The sequence below is a fragment of the Anomaloglossus baeobatrachus genome, unplaced genomic scaffold (assembly GCF_048569485.1).
Source record: "Anomaloglossus baeobatrachus isolate aAnoBae1 unplaced genomic scaffold, aAnoBae1.hap1 Scaffold_4582, whole genome shotgun sequence".
Classification (NCBI taxonomy): Eukaryota; Metazoa; Chordata; class Amphibia; order Anura; family Aromobatidae; genus Anomaloglossus; species Anomaloglossus baeobatrachus.
The window spans coordinates 2344-21696 of NW_027443922.1; the positions used below are offsets into that span (position 1 = coordinate 2344).

At 51.5% G+C, this 19353-nt stretch overlaps 1 protein-coding gene across 1 annotated transcript; it reads left to right on the forward strand.

The window, feature by feature from the left end:
- The first annotated feature begins 294 nt into the window (after positions 1-294).
- ALDOA (aldolase, fructose-bisphosphate A) lies at positions 295-5327 on the forward strand. Its single transcript, XM_075332754.1, has 8 exons — positions 295-446; positions 3196-3407; positions 3490-3544; positions 3641-3801; positions 3885-3968; positions 4341-4515; positions 4599-4798; positions 4947-5327. Exons 1-8 carry the CDS (start codon positions 335-337, stop codon positions 5040-5042), a joined length of 1095 nt encoding a protein of 364 aa, XP_075188869.1. The 5' UTR covers positions 295-334; the 3' UTR covers positions 5043-5327.
- Positions 5328-19353: the final 14026 nt, after the last annotated feature.

Below are 19353 nucleotides of genomic sequence, written 5' to 3' on the forward strand. Positions count from 1 at the left end.
TCTTGCTTTATCATTTCCGGCGGTGACACTCGTCATTAACCCCTCGGGCGCTGCTGTCCCCTCCTGTCCTCTAAGTATCCTTCACCGTCAGGCAATCTCTGCTGCGACACTTCTTGTCTTGTGGATCCGGTCCTGCGTCCATATTGGTGGGCCGGACCCGCGGGGTGTGGGGGGCTCAGGACCGCCGCTGTCGTCCCACCCTGACATTGTACTGCCTGAAATGTCAGTCCTCCCTTGCACAGGGTGGGCGGTAAAGAATTGGGAGCACTGTCCCTTTAAGACTATTACCTGACCACAACCCCCATCCTCCGCTCTCTCCGCAGAACGCATCACCATGCCTACCGAATTCCCCGCCTTTACTGCGGAGCAGAAGAAGGAGCTCCATGACATCGCTCAGCGCATCGTCGCCACCGGCAAAGGGATCCTGGCCGCTGACGAGTCCACAGGTGAGTGTGAGCGCAGTACCGCCCGCCGCCAGAGCACTGCAGGGGCGCTGTCTGCACAATGCAGCAGCCATGTATTTCTCATCTCACACAGTCACATTGATGGGATGTTTATGCTAATTCCATCACCGTAGCAACCGCAAACAGAAGTCAGACATATTGGAATTCAGGCGTTTCCTTATTGGAAGTGGTTGGGGCTCGTCCAGATCCTGAATGAGTCTGTATGGGGGGGGGGGATGAATGAGTCTGTATGGGAGGGGGAGAAATGATTGAGTCTGTATGGGGGGGGGAATGATTGTCTGTATGGGAGGGGGAGAAATGAATGAGTCTGCATGGGGGGGGGGAGAAATGAATGAGTCTGTATGGGTGGGGGGAATGATTGAGTCTGTATGGGAGGGGGAGAAATGATTGAGTCTGTATGGGAGGGGGAGAAATGATTGAGTCTGTATGGGAGGGGGAGAAATGAATGAGTCTGTATGGGAGGGGGAGAAATGAATGAGTCTGTATGGGGGGGAGAAATGAATGAGTCTGTATGGGGGGGGAGAAATGAATGAGTCTGTATGGGAGGGGGAGAAATGAATGAGTCTGTATGGGGGGGGGAGAAATGAATGAGTCTGCATGGGGGGGGGAGAAATGAATGAATGAGTCTGTATGGGGGGGGAGAAATGAATGAGTCTGCATGGGGGGGGGAGAAATGAATGAATGAGTCTGCATGGGGGGGGGAGAAATGAATGAATGAGTCTGCATGGGGGGGGAGAAAATGAATGAATGAGTCTGTATGGGGGGGAGAAATGAATGAGTCTGTATGGGGGGGGGAAATGAATGAATGAGTCTGTATGGGGGGGAATGAATGAGTCTGTATGGGGGGGAATGAATGAGTCTGTATGGGGGGGGGGAATGAATGAGTCTGTATGGGGGGGGAATGAATGAGTCTGTATGGGGGGGGGGAATGAATGAGTCTGTATGGGGGGGGGGAATGAATGAGTCTGTATGGGGGGGGGGAACGAATGAGTCTGTATGGGGGGGGGAACGAATGAATCTGTATGGGGGGGGGAACGAATGAATCTGTATGGGGGGGGGGAACGGATGAATCTGTATGGGGGGGGGAACGAATGAATCTGTATGGGGGGGGGGAACGGATGAATCTGTATGGGGGGGGGGAATGGATGAATCTGTATGGGGGGGGGGAATGGATGAATCTGTATGGGGGGGGGGAATGGATGAATCTGTATGGGGGGGGAACGGATGAATCTGTATGGGGGGGGGGGAACGGATGAATCCGTATGGGGGGGGGGGGAACAGATGAATCTGTATGGGGGGGGGAACGGATGAATCTGTATATGGGGGGGGAACGGATGAATTTGTATGGGGGGGGAACGGATGAATTTGTATGGGGGGGGGGGGAACGGATGAATTTGTATGGGGGGGGGGGAACGGATGAATCTGTATGGGGGGGGGGAACGGATGAATCTGTATGGGGGGGGGGGGGGAACGGATGAATCTGTATGGGGGGGGGAACGGATGAATCTGTATGAGGGGGGGGACGGATGAATCTGTATGGGGGGGGGGAAACGGATGAATCTGTATGGGGGGGGGGAAACGGATGAATCTGTATGGGGGGGGGGGAACGGATGAATCTGTATGGGGGGGGGAAACGGATGAATCTGTATGGGGGGGGGAAACGGATGAATCTGTATGGGGGGGGAAACGGATGAATCTGTATGTGGGGGGGGGGGGAAACGGATGAATCTGTATGTGGGGGGGGGGGGGAAACGGATGAATCTGTATGGGGGGGGGGACGGATGAATCTGTATGGGGGGGGAACGGATGAATCTGTATGGGGGGGGAACGGATGAATGTGTATGGGGGTGGGGGGAGAAAAGAATGAATCTGTGTGGGGGGGGAGAAGCAATGAGTGTCATATGGAGGACTAGCTGGCAGCGGTTACTGGTCCTTCAGTGATAATCTCCTGCTGATAAAACTACAGCAATCAGCCCTGTAAGTGACTGGAATCAGGGTCTCTGCCACCTAAGGCTACTTTCACACATCAGTTTTCTGCATTCAGGCACAATCCTTTTTTTTCCTGATCCAAAGGATCCGGCAATAAAATGTAAAACCGTATCCACCGGATCCGGTTTTTAACGGATCCGTTATGCCGGATGCGTACAAAACTGGATCCGGTGGATACGGTTTGCATCCGGTTTGTCCTTTTTTTTTTTTTTTTTGAAGGATCAGCTTTTTTAATTAATTTGGTGCATGCGCAGTTTACAAAAACTGATCCGGTAGCCGCATCCATTTTTTACCGCATTGCGCCGGATCCGGCGTCCATAGGCTTTCATTGTAAAACACGCCGTATCGCGCCGGATCCGGCGTGATGCGGTTTTTTTGCCGGACAAAAAAACGTTGCAAGACACGTTGCCTCCGGCCACCGCTTTGATAAATTTTGCCGCATCCGGAAAAAAACGGATGCAACGCAAAGCCATCAGGTACAATCCGGTTACAATGCAAGTCTATGGGGATAAACCGGATGCGGTACTGGATCCGATTTACCCGTTTTTTTCCGGATTGTACCTGATGGCAAAAACCTGATGTGTGAAAGTAGCCTAAGAGCAGCATGATGTAGGGGCAAAATCCTGGTCACTGAAATACATTTTGGCATTGAGTGGACCGTCCTGGCCCCTTGTTCTGGCCGTTTGTCGCAGCTCAGACTCCGCCCACATAGCGGCATACTATAACTCCGCCCTCTCCGCAGGAAGCATCGCCAAGCGTCTGAGCTCCATCGGAGTGGAGAACACAGAGGAGAACCGCCGCTTCTACCGCCAGCTGCTCTTCACCGCCGACCAGAGAGTCGACCCCTGCATTGGTGGCGTCATCTTGTTCCACGAGACTCTGTACCACAAGACTGACGATGGCACGCCATTCACCAAGGTCATCAAGAACAAGGGTGGCATTGTGGGCATCAAGGTGAGCGGCGCCCGTGGGGCTGGTGAATCTGGGGGTCGCGCTCTCGCCCCCCGGGTCACCCATGGTTGTTTTCCTTCTTCAGGTGGACAAAGGTGTCGTCCCTCTTGCCGGAACCAATGGCGAGACCACAACACAAGGTAAGGGGCGGTTCCGCGTCATGTGTCGGGTGGTGTGGACAGTCATGTGACCGCCCCCGGGGTCTCCCGTGCTTCTTACCCTTGCCTCGTCCGCAGGTCTGGACGGCCTTTCTGAGCGCTGCGCCCAGTACAAAAAGGACGGTGCCGACTTTGCCAAATGGCGCTGCGTGCTGAAGATCTCCGAGCACACGCCCTCTCACCTCTCCATGTTAGAGAACGCCAACGTACTGGCCCGCTATGCCAGCATTTGCCAGCAGGTAATGGCACACGGGTCTTTGGCGGGAGCCCGAGCCCCGATGTTACCACAGGACTAGTCCGCATGTTCTTCTTGTCCTTCTAGAATGGCATCGTCCCCATTGTGGAGCCAGAGGTCCTCCCCGACGGTGACCACGATCTGAAGAGGTGCCAGTACGTCACTGAAAAGGTGAGGGGCGGGCAGAGCGGGTGGTGGAGCGGCGGGCAGAGCGGGTGGCGGAGGAGCGGGTGGCAGAGCGGCAGATTGAGCAGGTTATGGAGTGGTGGGTTGTGGAGCAGTTGGTAGAGCAGGTGGTGGAGCGGTAGCTTGTGGAGCAGTGGGTAGAGCAGGTGGTGGAGCGGCGGGTTGTGGAGCGGCGGGCAGAGCGGGTTGTGAATTGGTGGAGTGGCAGGTTGTGGAGCGGTGGGCAGAGAGGGTTGTGAAGCCGGCGGGTTGTGAAGCCAGCGGGTTGTGGAGCGGTGGGCAGAGCGGGTGGTTGAGCGGCGGGCGGTGGAGCCGCACTGATGTGGTGACATGTTAACGCCATTGGTATGGTTCCAGGTCCTGGCGGCCGTGTACAAAGCCCTCAGCGACCACCACGTCTATCTGGAGGGGACTCTGCTGAAGCCCAACATGGTGACACCCGGCCATGCCTGCTCCAAGAAGTACAGCCCCGAGGAGGTCGCTATGGCAACAGTCACCGCCCTGAGGCGCACCGTGCCCCCCTCCGTCTCCGGTAAGACGAGGGTGGAGGACACGGCAGAGGTGGTTGTGGGGTACGGTGGGACGATCGTGACCTGTGGGGTCTCCTTTGTGCAGGTATCACTTTCCTCTCCGGAGGTCAGAGCGAGGAGGAAGCCACAGTCCACCTGAACGCCATCAACAAGTGCCCCCTGCACAAGCCCTGGCCCCTCACCTTCTCCTATGGCCGTGCCCTGCAGGCCTCCTGCCTGAAAGCCTGGGGTGGCAAGAAGGAAAATGTCAAGAACGCCCAAGAGGAGTACACCAAGCGCGCACTGGTACGTAAAAGTGTCTGCAGTACTGCAAGTGTCCACTAGGTGTCAGCACGTCGCAGACTCCACTCCCTCCGGAGCTGCGCTCACAATTCTGCAGCTGATTTGATGCCCTGATCGGCCTTTACTCTGACATTCATGTCTTTTCTTTTAGGCCAACAGCCTGGCCTGCCAGGGCAAGTACGTGTCCTCCGGCCAGGCAGGAGCCGCCGCGGGAGAGTCTCTGTTCGTGTCCAACCATGCCTATTAGACGTCGCGCCTCCTCCCCCGTTCATCGTGGACGTTGCTTCTGTATATTGTAGTGTGAGCCCCCCACCTATAGCCATTAACTGCTGTGCCCACCTGCAGAGTGTTACACGGTTAACCTTCCCCTTGCTGGAGAAAACGAGAGAGAGAGAGAGAATCGGAGTGTCGCCGCCCTGCTGGCTGATGTGTGAGTGGTGAGAGCGCGTGTGCTCGTGTCTGCCCTCGGCTCTGAGTCACATCTAACTTATGTCACTGCTGCTGAAACCTCAATAAAGCAGGTAATGAACCACGGACGGCTCCGCATTCATTCCTATGGGGGACAAGTGGAGGATGCCAGGCGCTGTGCTGCAATGTCAGCCACGTGGGGTCCCCTCTCATCAGATCACTGCACACGGATCATTATCACCCCCATCATCCACCCCGAGGGGGGGGGGGGGGCTGCACCCAGGGCTGGGAGGAGTCTCACAACTAGAGTCGTAATCTGTAGATAACACAGCGCCACCTGGTGGATGATCGCAGAACTGTGCCACATACCGGGACCTCACAATGTGGAGTCACGGCTTCCCGGCCCAGGCCGCTTCCTCCAGTCCTGGATGGTCCAGTTGTAAGCTCCATCCCATCACAGCTGCGACGCTCTGCGGGGCCTGACCCCTTCCTGTCATCACGCGTCAGTAATGAAACGGTCAATTCTGTAGGATCGGCCCTTGCCCCCCCCCCCCGCACATCAGTCAGGCCGTAACCATGTCACTGGTTCACCATTACCCCTCTGTGGGACACTTCTCATAGATATCAACTATTACACAATGGAAACGCCCCACAGGACCCGCCGTACGCCGGGAAGGCCCCACAGGACCCGCCGTACGCCGGGAAGGCCCCACAGGACCCGCCGTACGCCGGGAAGGCCCCACAGGACCCGCCGTACGCCGGGAAGGCCCCACAGGACCCGCCGTACGCCGGGAAGGCCCCACAGGACCCGCCATACGCCGGGAAGGCCCCACAAGACCCGCCGTACGCCGGGAACAACCCACAAGAGGCACCATATAACGAGAACACCCCGGAAAACCCTCTGTATACCGGGAACAGCCTGCAAGAGTCGCCATATACCGGGAGCAATCCGCAAGACCCTTTGTATACCGAGATCACCCCACAATACCTGCTGTATACTGGGAACACCCCACAAGACCCTCCGAATAGTCCTAGATTCTCCCTTTTAATTGCACCCTTAAAGTACAATACCAATAAGTGCACCCCCCGAAACAATAGGATACCACACAGTGAATTCCTTCACAGTACCCTCCACATGAACACATGATGATTCTACTGTACCCCTCCAACTTTCCTTGCAAAGTATGGTGACTCCAACATAGTAGTGATGGGCAGTCCGGCTCTTTTTGGTGATCCGGTTCCCATGGCTCCGCTCACCAAAAAGAGACGGATCTTTCAAATCGTTCTCAGCTCCTTATTAAATATGTGTTCAGCCCAAGTGAACACATATTAAAGATTATAGTGACGCCGCCAAAGCCCCACCCACCCGCGGCTAAACCACGCCCACTTACAAGGGACCAATTAGATTGTTGAGTAGGTGGAGTTTAGCCATGGGTGGGCAGGGGCTCAGCGGCGAAAAGAGCCGTTAAGAGATTTTAGTGGCTCACACTGGTGATCCGACTCCTGTCAGTCACAGCAGGGAGCCGGATCTTTGTGTGGGATCGTTCACGACCGACACATCTCTACAGCATAGTATGATCCTCAACTGTGACTCCTCCACAATGAACTCCACATAGCCCTCCATACAGAGTAATGTGCCCCACATAGTCCTCCATACAGAATAATGTGCCCCACATAGTCCTCCATACAGAATAATGTGCCCCACATAGCCCTACATACAGAGTAATGTGCCCCACATAGCCCTCCATACAGAATAATGTGCCCCACATAGCCCTCCATACAGAGTAATGTGCCCACATAGCCCTCCATACAGAATAATGTGCTCCACATAGCCCTCCATACAGAGTAATGTGCCCACATAGCCCTCCATACAGAGTAATGTGCCCACATAGCCCTCCATACAGAATAATGTGCTCCACATAGCCCTCCATACAGAGTAATGTGCCCACATAGCCCTCCATACAGAATAATGTGCTCCACATAGCCCTCCATACAGAATAATGGGCCCCACATAGCCCTCCATACAGAATAATGTGCCCCACATAGCCCTCCATACAGAATAATGGGCCCCACATAGCCCTCCATACAGAATAATGGGCCCACATAGCCCTCCATACAGAATAATGGGCCCACATAGCCCTCCATACAGAATAATGGGCCCCACATAGCCCTCCATACAGAATAATGTGCTCCACATAGCCCTCCATACAGAATAATGGGCCCCACATAGCCCTCCATACAGAATAATGGGCCCACATAGCCCTCCATACAGAATAATGTGCCACATAGCCCTCCATACAGAATAATGTGCTCCACATAGCCCTCCATACAGAATAATGGGCCCCACATAGCCCTCCATACAGAATAATGGGCCCCACATAGCCCTCCATACAGAATAATGTGCTCCACATAGCCCTCCATACAGAATAATGTGCCCCACATAGCCCTCCATACAGAATAATGTCCCCACATAGCCCTCCATACAGAATAATGGGCCCCACATAGCCCTCCATACAGAATAATGTCCCCACATAGCCCTCCATACAGAATAATGGGCCCCACATAGCCCTCCATACAGAATAATGTGCCCACATAGCCCTCCATACAGAATAATGTGCCCACATAGCCCTCCATACAGAATAATGGGCCCCACATAGCCCTCCATACAGAATAATGGGCCCCACATAGCCCTCCATACAGAATAATGGGCCCCACATAGCCCTCCATACAGAATAATGTGACCACATAGCCCTCCATACAGAGTAATGTGCCCACATAGCCCTCCATACAGAATAATGTGCCCCACATAGTCCTCCATACAGAATAATGGGCCCCACATAGCCCTCCATACAGAATAATGGACCCCACATAGCCCTCCATACAGAATAATGTGCCCCACATAGCCCTCCATACAGAGTAATGGGCCCCACATAGTCCTCCATACAGAATAATGGGCCCACATAGCCCTCCATACAGAATAATGGGCCCACATAGCCCTCCATACAGAATAATGTGCTCCACATAGCCCTCCATACAGAATAATGGACCTCACATAGCCCTCCATACAGAATAATGTGCCCCACATAGCCCTCCATACAGAATAATGTGCCCCACATAGCCCTCCATACAGAATAATGGGCCCCACATAGCCCTCCATAGAGAATAATGCCCCCACATAGCCCTCCATACAGAGTAATGGGCCCCACATAGCCCTCCATACGGAATAATGGGCCCCACATAGCCCTCCATACAGAGTAATGGGCCCCACATAGCCCTCCATACAGAATAATGGGCCCCACATACCCTTCCATACAGAATAATGTGCCCCACATAGCCCTCCATACAGAATAATGGACCCCACATAGTCCTCCATACAGAATAATGTGCCCCACATAGCCCTCCATACAGAATAATGGACCCCACATAGTCCTCCATACAGAATAATGGGCCCCACATAGTCCTCCATACAGAATAATGGGCCCCACATAGTCCTCCATACAGAATAATGGGCCCACATAGCCCTCCATACAGAATAATATGCCCCACATAGCCCTCCATACAGAATAATGTGCCCCACATAACCCTCCATACAGAATAATGGGCCCCACATAGCCCTCCATACAGAATAATGGGCCCCACATAGCCCTCCATACAGGATAATGGACCCCACATAGCCCTCCATACAGAACAATGGGCCCCACATAGTCCTCCATACAGAATAATGGGCCCCACATAGCCCTCCATACAGAATAATGGCCCCACATAGCCCCCCATACAGAATAATGTGCCCCACATAGCCCTCCATACAGAATAATAGACCCCACATAGCCCTCCATACAGGGTAATGTGTCCCACATAGCCCTCCATACAGAGTAATGGGCCCCACATAGCCCTCCATACAGAATAATTTGCCCCACATAGCCCTCCATACAGAATAATGGCCCCACATAGCCCTCCATACAGAATAATGTGCCCCACATAGTCCTCCATACAGAATAATGTGCTCCACATAGCCCTCCATACAGAATAATGGCCCCACATAGCCCTCCATACAGAATAATGTGCTCCACATAGCCCTCCATACAGAATAATGGCCCCACATAGTCCTCCATACAGAATAATGTGCTCCACATAGCCCTCCATACAGAATAATGGCCCCACATAGCCCTCCATACAGAATAATGTGCTCCACATAGCCCTCCATACAGAATAATGGCCCCACATAGCCCTCCATACAGAATAATGGGCCCCACATAGCCCTCCATACAGAATAATGGGCCCCACATAGCCCTCCATACAGAATAATGGGCCCCACATAGCCCTCCATACAGAATAATGTGCTCCACATAGCCCTACATACAGAATAATGGGCTCAACATAGCCCTCCATACAGAATAATGGACCCCACATAGCCCTCCATACAGAATAATGGGCCCCACATAGCCCTCCATACAGAATAATGGGCCCCACATAGCCCTCCATACAGAATAATGGGCCCCACATAGCCTTCCATACAGAATAATGGGCCCCACATAGCCCTCCATACAGAATAATGGGCCCCACATAGCCCTCCATACAGAATAATGGGCCCCACATAGCCCTCCATACAGAATAATGGACCCCACATAGCCCTCCATACAGAATAATGGGCCCCACATAGTCCTCCATACAGAATAATGGGCCCCACATAGCCCTCCATACAGAATAATGTGCCCCACATAGCCCTCCATACAGAATAATGGGCCCCACATAGCCCTCCATACAGAATAATGTGCCCCACATAGTCCTCTATACAGAACAATGAGCCCCACATAGCCCTCCATACAGAATAATGTGTCCCCACATAGCCCTCCATACAGAATAATGGACCCCACATAGCCCTCCATACAGAATAATGGGCCCCACATAGTCCTCCATACAGAATAATGGGCCCCACATAGCCCTCCATACAGAATAATGGCCCCACATAGCCCCCCATACAGAATAATGTGCCCCACATAGCCCTCCATACAGAATAATGGACCCCACATAGCCCTCCATACAGAGTAATGTGCCCCACATAGCCCTCCATACAGAGTAATGGGGCTCACATAGCCCTCCATACAGAATAATGTGCCCCACATAGCCCTCCATACAGAATAATGTGCTCCACATAGCCCTCCATACAGAATAATGGCCCCACATAGCCCTCCATACAGTATAATGTGCTCCACATAGCCCTACATACAGAATAATGTGCTCCACATAGCCCTCCATACAGAATAATGGGCCCCACATAGCCCTCCATACAGAATAATGGGCCCCACATAGCCCTCCATACAGAATAATGGGCCCCACATAGCCCTCCATACAGAATAATGGGCCCCACATAGCCCTCCATACAGAATAATGGGCCCCACATAGCCCTCCATACAGAATAATGGGCCCCACATAGCCCTCCATACAGAATAATGGACCCCACATAGCCCTCCATACAGAATAATGGGCCCCACATAGCCCTCCATACAGAATAATGGGCCCCACATAGCCCTCCATACAGAATAATGGGCCCCACATAGCCCTCCATACAGAATAATGGGCCCCACATAGCCCTCCATACAGAATAATGTCCCCACATAGCCCTCCATACAGAATAATGGGCCCCACATAGCCCTCCATACAGAATAATGGGCCCCACATAGCCCTCCATACAGAATAATGTGCCCCACATAGTCCTCTATATAGAACAATGAGCCCCACATAGCCCTCCATACAGAATAATGTGTCCCCACATAGCCCTCCATACAGAATAATGGACCCCACATAGCCCTCCATACAGAATAATGGGCCCCACATAGTCCTCCATACAGAATAATGGGCCCCACATAGCCCTCCATACAGAATAATGGCCCCACATAGCCCCCCATACAGAATAATGTGCCCCACATAGCCCTCCATACAGAATAATGGACCCCACATAGCCCTCCATACAAAGTAATGTGCCCCACATAGCCCTCCATACAGAGTAATGGGCCTCACATAGCCCTCCATACAGAATAATGTGCCCCACATAGCCCTCTATACAGTATAATGTGCTCCACATAGCCCTACATACAGAATAATGGCCCCACATAGCCCTCCATACAGAGTAATGTGCCCCACATAGCCCTCCATACAGAGTAATGGGCCCCACATAGCCCTCCATACAGAGTAATGGGCCCCAAATAGCCCTCCATAGAAAATAATGCCCCCACATAGCCCTCCATACAAAGTAATGGGCCCCACATAGCCCTCCATACGGAATAATGGGCCCCACATAGCCCTCCATACAGAGTAATGGGCCCCACAAAGCCCTCCATACAGAATAATGACCCCACATAGCCCTCCATACAGAGTAATGTGCCCACATAGCCCTCCATACAGAGTAATGTGCCCACATAGCCCTCCATACAGAGTAATGTGCCCACATAGCCCTCCATACAGAGTAATGTGCCCACATAGCCCTCCATACAGAATAATGTGCTCCACATAGCCCTCCATACAGAGTAATGTGCCCCACATAGCCCCACATACAGAATAATGTGCTCCACATAGCCCTCCATACAGAATAATGTGCCCCACATAGGCCTCCATACAGAATAATGGGCCCCACATAGCCCTCCATACAGAATAATGGGCCCCACATAGCCCTCCATACAGAATAATGTGCTCCACATAGCCCTCCATACAGAGTAATGTGCCCACATAGCCCTCCATACAGAATAATGTGCTCCACATAGCCCTCCATACAGAATAATGGGCCCCACATAGCCCTCCATACAGAATAATGGGCCCACATAGCCCTCCATACAGAATAATGGGCCCCACATAGCCCTCCATACAGAATAATGGGCCCCACATAGCCCTCCATACAGAATAATGAGCCCCACATAGCCCTCCATACAGAATAATGTGCCCACATAGCCCTCCATACAGAGTAATGTGCCCACATAGCCCTCCATACAGAGTAATGTGCCCACATAGCCCTCCATACAGAATAATGTGCTCCACATAGCCCTCCATACAGAATAATGGGCCCCACATAGCCCTCCATACAGAATAATGTCCCCACATAGCCCTCCATACAGAATAATGGGCCCCACATAGCCCTCCATACAGAATAATGTGCCCACATAGCCCTCCATACAGAATAATGTCCCCACATAGCCCTCCATACAGAATAATGGGCCCCACATAGCCCTCCATACAGAATAATGGGCCCCACATAGCCCTCCATACAGAATAATGTGCCCACATAGCCCTCCATACAGAGTAATGTGCCCACATAGCCCTCCATACAGAATAATGTGCCCACATAGCCCTCCATACAGAATAATGTGCCCACATAGCCCTCCATACAGAATAATGTGCCCCACATAGTCCTCCATACAGAATAATGGGCCCCACATAGCCCTCCATACAGAATAATGGACCCCACATAGCCCTCCATACAGAATAATGTGCCCCACATAGCCCTCCATACAGAGTAATGGGCCCCACATAGTCCTCCATACAGAATAATGGGCCTCACATAGCCCTCCATACAGAATAATGGGCCTCACATAGCCCTCCATACAGAATAATGGACCTCACATAGTCCTCCATACAGAATAATGGGCCCCACATAGCCCTCCATACAGAATAATGGGCCCCACATAGCCCTCCATACAGAACAATGAGCCCCACATAGCCCTCCATACAGAACAATGAGCCCCACATAGCCCTCCATACAGAATAATGGGCCCCACATAGCCCTCCATACAGAATAATGGACCTCACATAGCCCTCCATACAGAATAATGGGCCCCACATAGCCCTCCATACAGAATAATGGACCTCACATAGCCGTCCATACAGAATAATGGGCCCCACATAGCCCTCCATACAGAATAATGTGCCCCACATAGCCCTCCATACAGAATAATGGCTACACATAGTCCTCCATACAGAATAATGGACCCCACATAGCCCTCCATACAGAATAATGGCCCCACATAGCCCTCCATACAGAATAATGGGCCCCACATAGCCCTCCATACAGAATAATGGCCAAACATAGTCCTCCATACAGAATAATGGGCACCACATAGCCCTCCATACAGAATAATGTGCTCCACACAGCCCTCCATACAGAATAATGGACCCCACATAGCCCTCCATACAGAATAATGGCCCCACATAGCCCTCCATACAGAATAATGGGCCCCACATAGTCCTCCATACAGAATAATGGGCCCCACATAGTCCTCCATACAGAATAATGTGCCCCACATAGCCCTCCATACAGAATAATGTGCCCCACATAGCCCTCCATACAGAATAATAAGCCCCACATAGCCCTCCATACAGAATAATGGGCCCCACATAGCCCTCCATACAGAATAATGGACCCCACATAGCCCTCCATACAGAATAATGGCCAAACATAGTCCTCCATACAGAATAATGGGCACCACATAGCCCTCCATACAGAATAATGGACCCCACATAGCCCTCCATACAGAATAATGGCCCCACATAGCCCTCCATACAGAATAATGTGCTCCACATAGCCCTCCATACAGAATAATGGCCCCACATAGCCCTCCATACAGAATAATGGGCTCAACATAGCCCTCCATACAGAATAATGGGCCCCACATAGCCCTCCATACAGAGTAATGTGCCCCACATAGCCCTCCATACAGAGTAATGGGCCCCACATAGCCCTCCATACAGAGTAATGGGCCCCACATAGCCCTCCATAGAGAATAATGCCCCCACATAGCCCTCCATACAAAGTAATGGGCCCCACATAGCCCTCCATACGGAATAATGGGCCCCACATAGCCCTCCATACAGAGTAATGGGCCCCACATAGCCCTCCATACAGAATAATGACCCCACATAGCCCTCCATACAGAGTAATGTGCCCACATAGCCCTCCATACAGAGTAATGTGCCCACATAGCCCTCCATACAGAGTAATGTGCCCACATAGCCCTCCATACAGAGTAATGTGCCCACATAGCCCTCCATACAGAATAATGTGCTCCACATAGCCCTCCATACAGAGTAATGTGCCCCACATAGCCCTCCATACAGAATAATGTGCCCCACATAGGCCTCCATACAGAGTAATGTGCCCACATAGCCCTCCATACAGAATAATGTGCTCCACATAGCCCTCCATACAGAGTAATGTGCCCACATAGCCCTCCATACAGAATAATGTGCTCCACATAGCCCTCCATACAGAATAATGGGCCCCACATAGCCCTCCATACAGAATAATGGGCCCACATAGCCCTCCATACAGAATAATGGGCCCCACATAGCCCTCCATACAGAATAATGAGCCCCACATAGCCCTCCATACAGAATAATGTGCCCACATAGCCCTCCATACAGAGTAATGTGCCCACATAGCCCTCCATACAGAGTAATGTGCCCACATAGCCCTCCATACAGAATAATGTGCTCCACATAGCCCTCCATACAGAATAATGGGCCCCACATAGCCCTCCATACAGAATAATGTCCCCACATAGCCCTCCATACAGAATAATGGGCCCCACATAGCCCTCCATACAGAATAATGTGCCCACATAGCCCTCCATACAGAATAATGTCCCCACATAGCCCTCCATACAGAATAATGGGCCCCACATAGCCCTCCATACAGAATAATGGGCCCCACATAGCCCTCCATACAGAATAATGTGCCCACATAGCCCTCCATACAGAGTAATGTGCCCACATAGCCCTCCATACAGAATAATGTGCCCACATAGCCCTCCATACAGAATAATGTGCCCCACATAGTCCTCCATACAGAATAATGGGCCCCACATAGCCCTCCATACAGAATAATGGACCCCACATAGCCCTCCATACAGAATAATGTGCCCCACATAGCCCTCCATACAGAGTAATGGGCCCCACATAGTCCTCCATACAGAATAATGGGCCTCACATAGCCCTCCATACAGAATAATGGGCCTCACATAGCCCTCCATACAGAATAATGGGCCCACATAGCCCTCCATACAGAATAATGTGCCCCACATAGCCCTCCATACAGAATAATGTGCCCCACATAGCCCTCCATACAGAATAATGGGCTCCACATAGCCCTCCATTGAGAATAATGGGCCCCACATAGCCCTCCATACAGAATAATGTGCACCACATAGCCCTCCATACAGAATAATGTGCTCCACATAGCCCTCCATACAGAATAATGGGCCCCACATAGCCCTCCATACAGAATAATGGGCCTCACATAGTCCTCCATACAGAATAATGGGTCCCACATAGCCCTCCATACAGAATAATGTGCCCCACATAGCCCTCCATACAGAATAATGAGCCCTACATAGCCCTCCATACAGAATAATGGCCCCACATAGCCCTCCATACAGAATAATGGCCCCACATAGCCCTCCATACAGAATAATGGCCCCACATAGTTCTCCATACAGAATAATGGACCTCACATAGTCCTCCATACAGAATAATGGGCCCCACATAGCCCTCCACACAGAATAATGGGCCCCACATAGCCCTCCATACAGAACAATGAGCCCCACATAGCCCTCCATACAGAACAATGAGCCTCACATAGCCCTCCATACAGAATAATGGGCCCCACATAGCCCTCCATACAGAATAATGGACCTCACATAGCCCTCCATACAGAATAATGGGCCCCACATAGCCCTCCATACAGAATAATGGGCCCCACATAGCCCTCCATACAGAATAATGTGCCCCACATAGCCCTCCATACAGAATAATGGCTACACATAGTCCTCCATACAGAATAATGGACCCCACATAGCCCTCCATACAGAATAATGGCCCCATATAGCCCTCCATACAGAATAATGGGCCCCACATAGCCCTCCATACAGAATAATGGCCAAACATAGTCCTCCATACAGAATAATGGGCACCACATAGCCCTCCATACAGAATAATGTGCTCCACACAGCCCTCCATACAGAATAATGGACCCCACATAGCCCTCCATACAGAATAATGGCCCCACATAGCCCTCCATACAGAATAATGGGCCCCACATAGCCCTCCATACAGAATAATGGCCAAACATAGTCCTCCATACAGAATAATGGGCACCACATAGCCCTCCATACAGAATAATGGACCCCACATAGCCCTCCATACAGAATAATGGCTCCACATAGCCCTCCATACAGAATAATGGCCCCACATAGCCCTCCATACAGAATAATGGCCCCACATAGCCCTCCATACAGAATAATGTGCCCCACATAGTCCTCCATACAGAATAATGGGCCCCACATAGTCCTCCATACAGAATAATGGGCCCCACATAGTCCTCCATACAGAATAATGGGCCCCACATAGCCCTCCATACAGAATAATGGCCCCACATAGCCCTCCATACAGAACAATGTGCCCCACATAGCCCTCCATACAGAATAATGGGCCCCACATAGCCCTCCATACAGAACAATGTGCCCCACATAGCCCTCCATACAGAATAATGGGCCCCACATAACCCTCCATACAGAATAATGGGCCCCACATAGCCCTCCATACAGAACAATGTGCCCCACATAGCCCTCCATACAGAATAATGTGCCCCACATGAACCCTCCATACAGAATAATGGGCCCCACATAGCCCTCCATACAGAATAATGGGCCCCACATAGTCCTCCATACAGAATAATGGGCCCCACATAGTCCTCCATACAGAATAATGTGCCCCACATAGCCCTCCATACAGAATAATGTGCTCCACATAGCCCTCCATACAGAATAATGTCCCCACATAGCCCTCCATACAGAATAATGGGCCCCACATAGCCCTCCATACAGAATAATGGGCCCCACATAGCCCTCCATACAGAATAATGGGCCCCACATAGCCCTCCATACAGAATAATGGGCCCCACATAGCCCTCCATACAGAATAATGGGCCCCACATAGTCCTCCATACAGAATAATGGGCCCCACATAGTCCTCCATACAGAATAATGGGCCCCACATAGTCCTCCATACAGAATAATGTGCCCCACATAGCCCTCCATACAGAATAATGGGCCCCACATAGCCCTCCATACAGAATAATGGGCCCCACATAGCCCTCCATACAGAATAATGGGCCCCACATAGCCCTCCATACAGAATAATGGGCCCCACATAGCCCTCCATACAGAATAATGGGCCCCACATAGCCCTCCATACAGAATAATGAGCCACACATAGCCCTCCATACAGAATAATGGGCCCCACATAGCCCTCCATACAGAATAATGGGCCCCACATAGCCCTCCATACAGAATAATGGGCCCCACATAGCCCTCCATACAGAATAATGTGCCCCACATAGCCCTCCATACAGAATAATGGACCTCACATAGCCCTCCATACAGAATAATGGCCCCACATAGCCCTCCATACAGAATAATGGGCCCCACATAGCCCTCCATACAGAATAATGGGCCCCACATAGCCCTCCATACAGAATAATGTGCCCACATAGCCCTCCATACAGAATAATGGGCCCCACATAGCCCTCCATACAGAATAATGTGCCCACATAGCCCTCCATACAGAATAATGTGCCCACATAGCCCTCCATACAGAATAATGGGCCCCACATAGCCCTCCATACAGAATAATGGGCCCACATAGCCCTCCATACAGAATAATGGGCCCCACATAGCCCTCCATACAGAATAATGGACCTCACATAGCCCTCCATACAGAATAATGGCCCCACATAGCCCTCCATACAGAATAATGGGCCCCACATAGCCCTCCATACAGAATAATGGGCCCCACATAGCCCTCCATACAGAATAATGTGCCCACATAGCCCTCCATACAGAATAATGGGCCCCACATAGCCCTCCATACAGAATAATGGGCCCCACATAGCCCTCCATACAGAATAATGTGCCCACATAGCCCTCCATACAGAATAATGGGCCTCACATAGCCCTCCATACAGAATAATGGGCACCACATAGCCCTCCATACAGAATAATGTGCCCACATAGCCCTCCATACAGAATAATGGGCCCCACATAGCCCTCCATACAGAATAATGGGCCCCACATAGCCCTCCATACAGAATAATGGCCAAACATAGTCCTCCATACAGAATAATGGGCACCACATAGCCCTCCATACAGAATAATGGACCCCACATAGCCCTCCATACAGAATAATGGCTCCACATAGCCCTCCATACAGAATAATGGCCCCACATAGCCCTCCATACAGAATAATGGCCCCACATAGCCCTCCATACAGAATAATGTGCCCCACATAGTCCTCCATACAGAATAATGGGCCCCACATAGTCCTCCATACAGAATAATGGGCCCCACATAGTCCTCCATACAGAATAATGGGCCCCACATAGCCCTCCATACAGAATAATGGCCCCACATAGCCCTCCATACAGAACAATGTGCCCCACATAGCCCTCCATACAGAATAATGGGCCCCACATAGCCCTCCATACAGAACAATGTGCCCCACATAGCCCTCCATACAGAATAATGGGCCCCACATAACCCTCCATACAGAATAATGTGCCCCACATAGCCCTCCATACAGAACAATGTGCCCCACATAGCCCTCCATACAGAATAATGTGCCCCACATGAACCCTCCATACAGAATAATGGGCCCCACATAGCCCTCCATACAGAATAATGGGCCCCACATAGTCCTCCATACAGAATAATGGGCCCCACATAGTCCTCCATACAGAATAATGTGCCCCACATAGCCCTCCATACAGAATAATGTGCTCCACATAGCCCTCCATACAGAATAATGTCCCCACATAGCCCTCCATACAGAATAATGGGCCCCACATAGCCCTCCATACAGAATAATGGGCCCCACATAGCCCTCCATACAGAATAATGGGCCCCACATAGCCCTCCATACAGAATAATGGGCCCCACATAGCCCTCCATACAGAATAATGGGCCCCACATAGTCCTCCATACAGAATAATGGGCCCCACATAGTCCTCCATACAGAATAATGGGCCCCACATAGTCCTCCATACAGAATAATGTGCCCCACATAGCCCTCCATACAGAATAATGGGCCCCACATAGCCCTCCATACAGAAT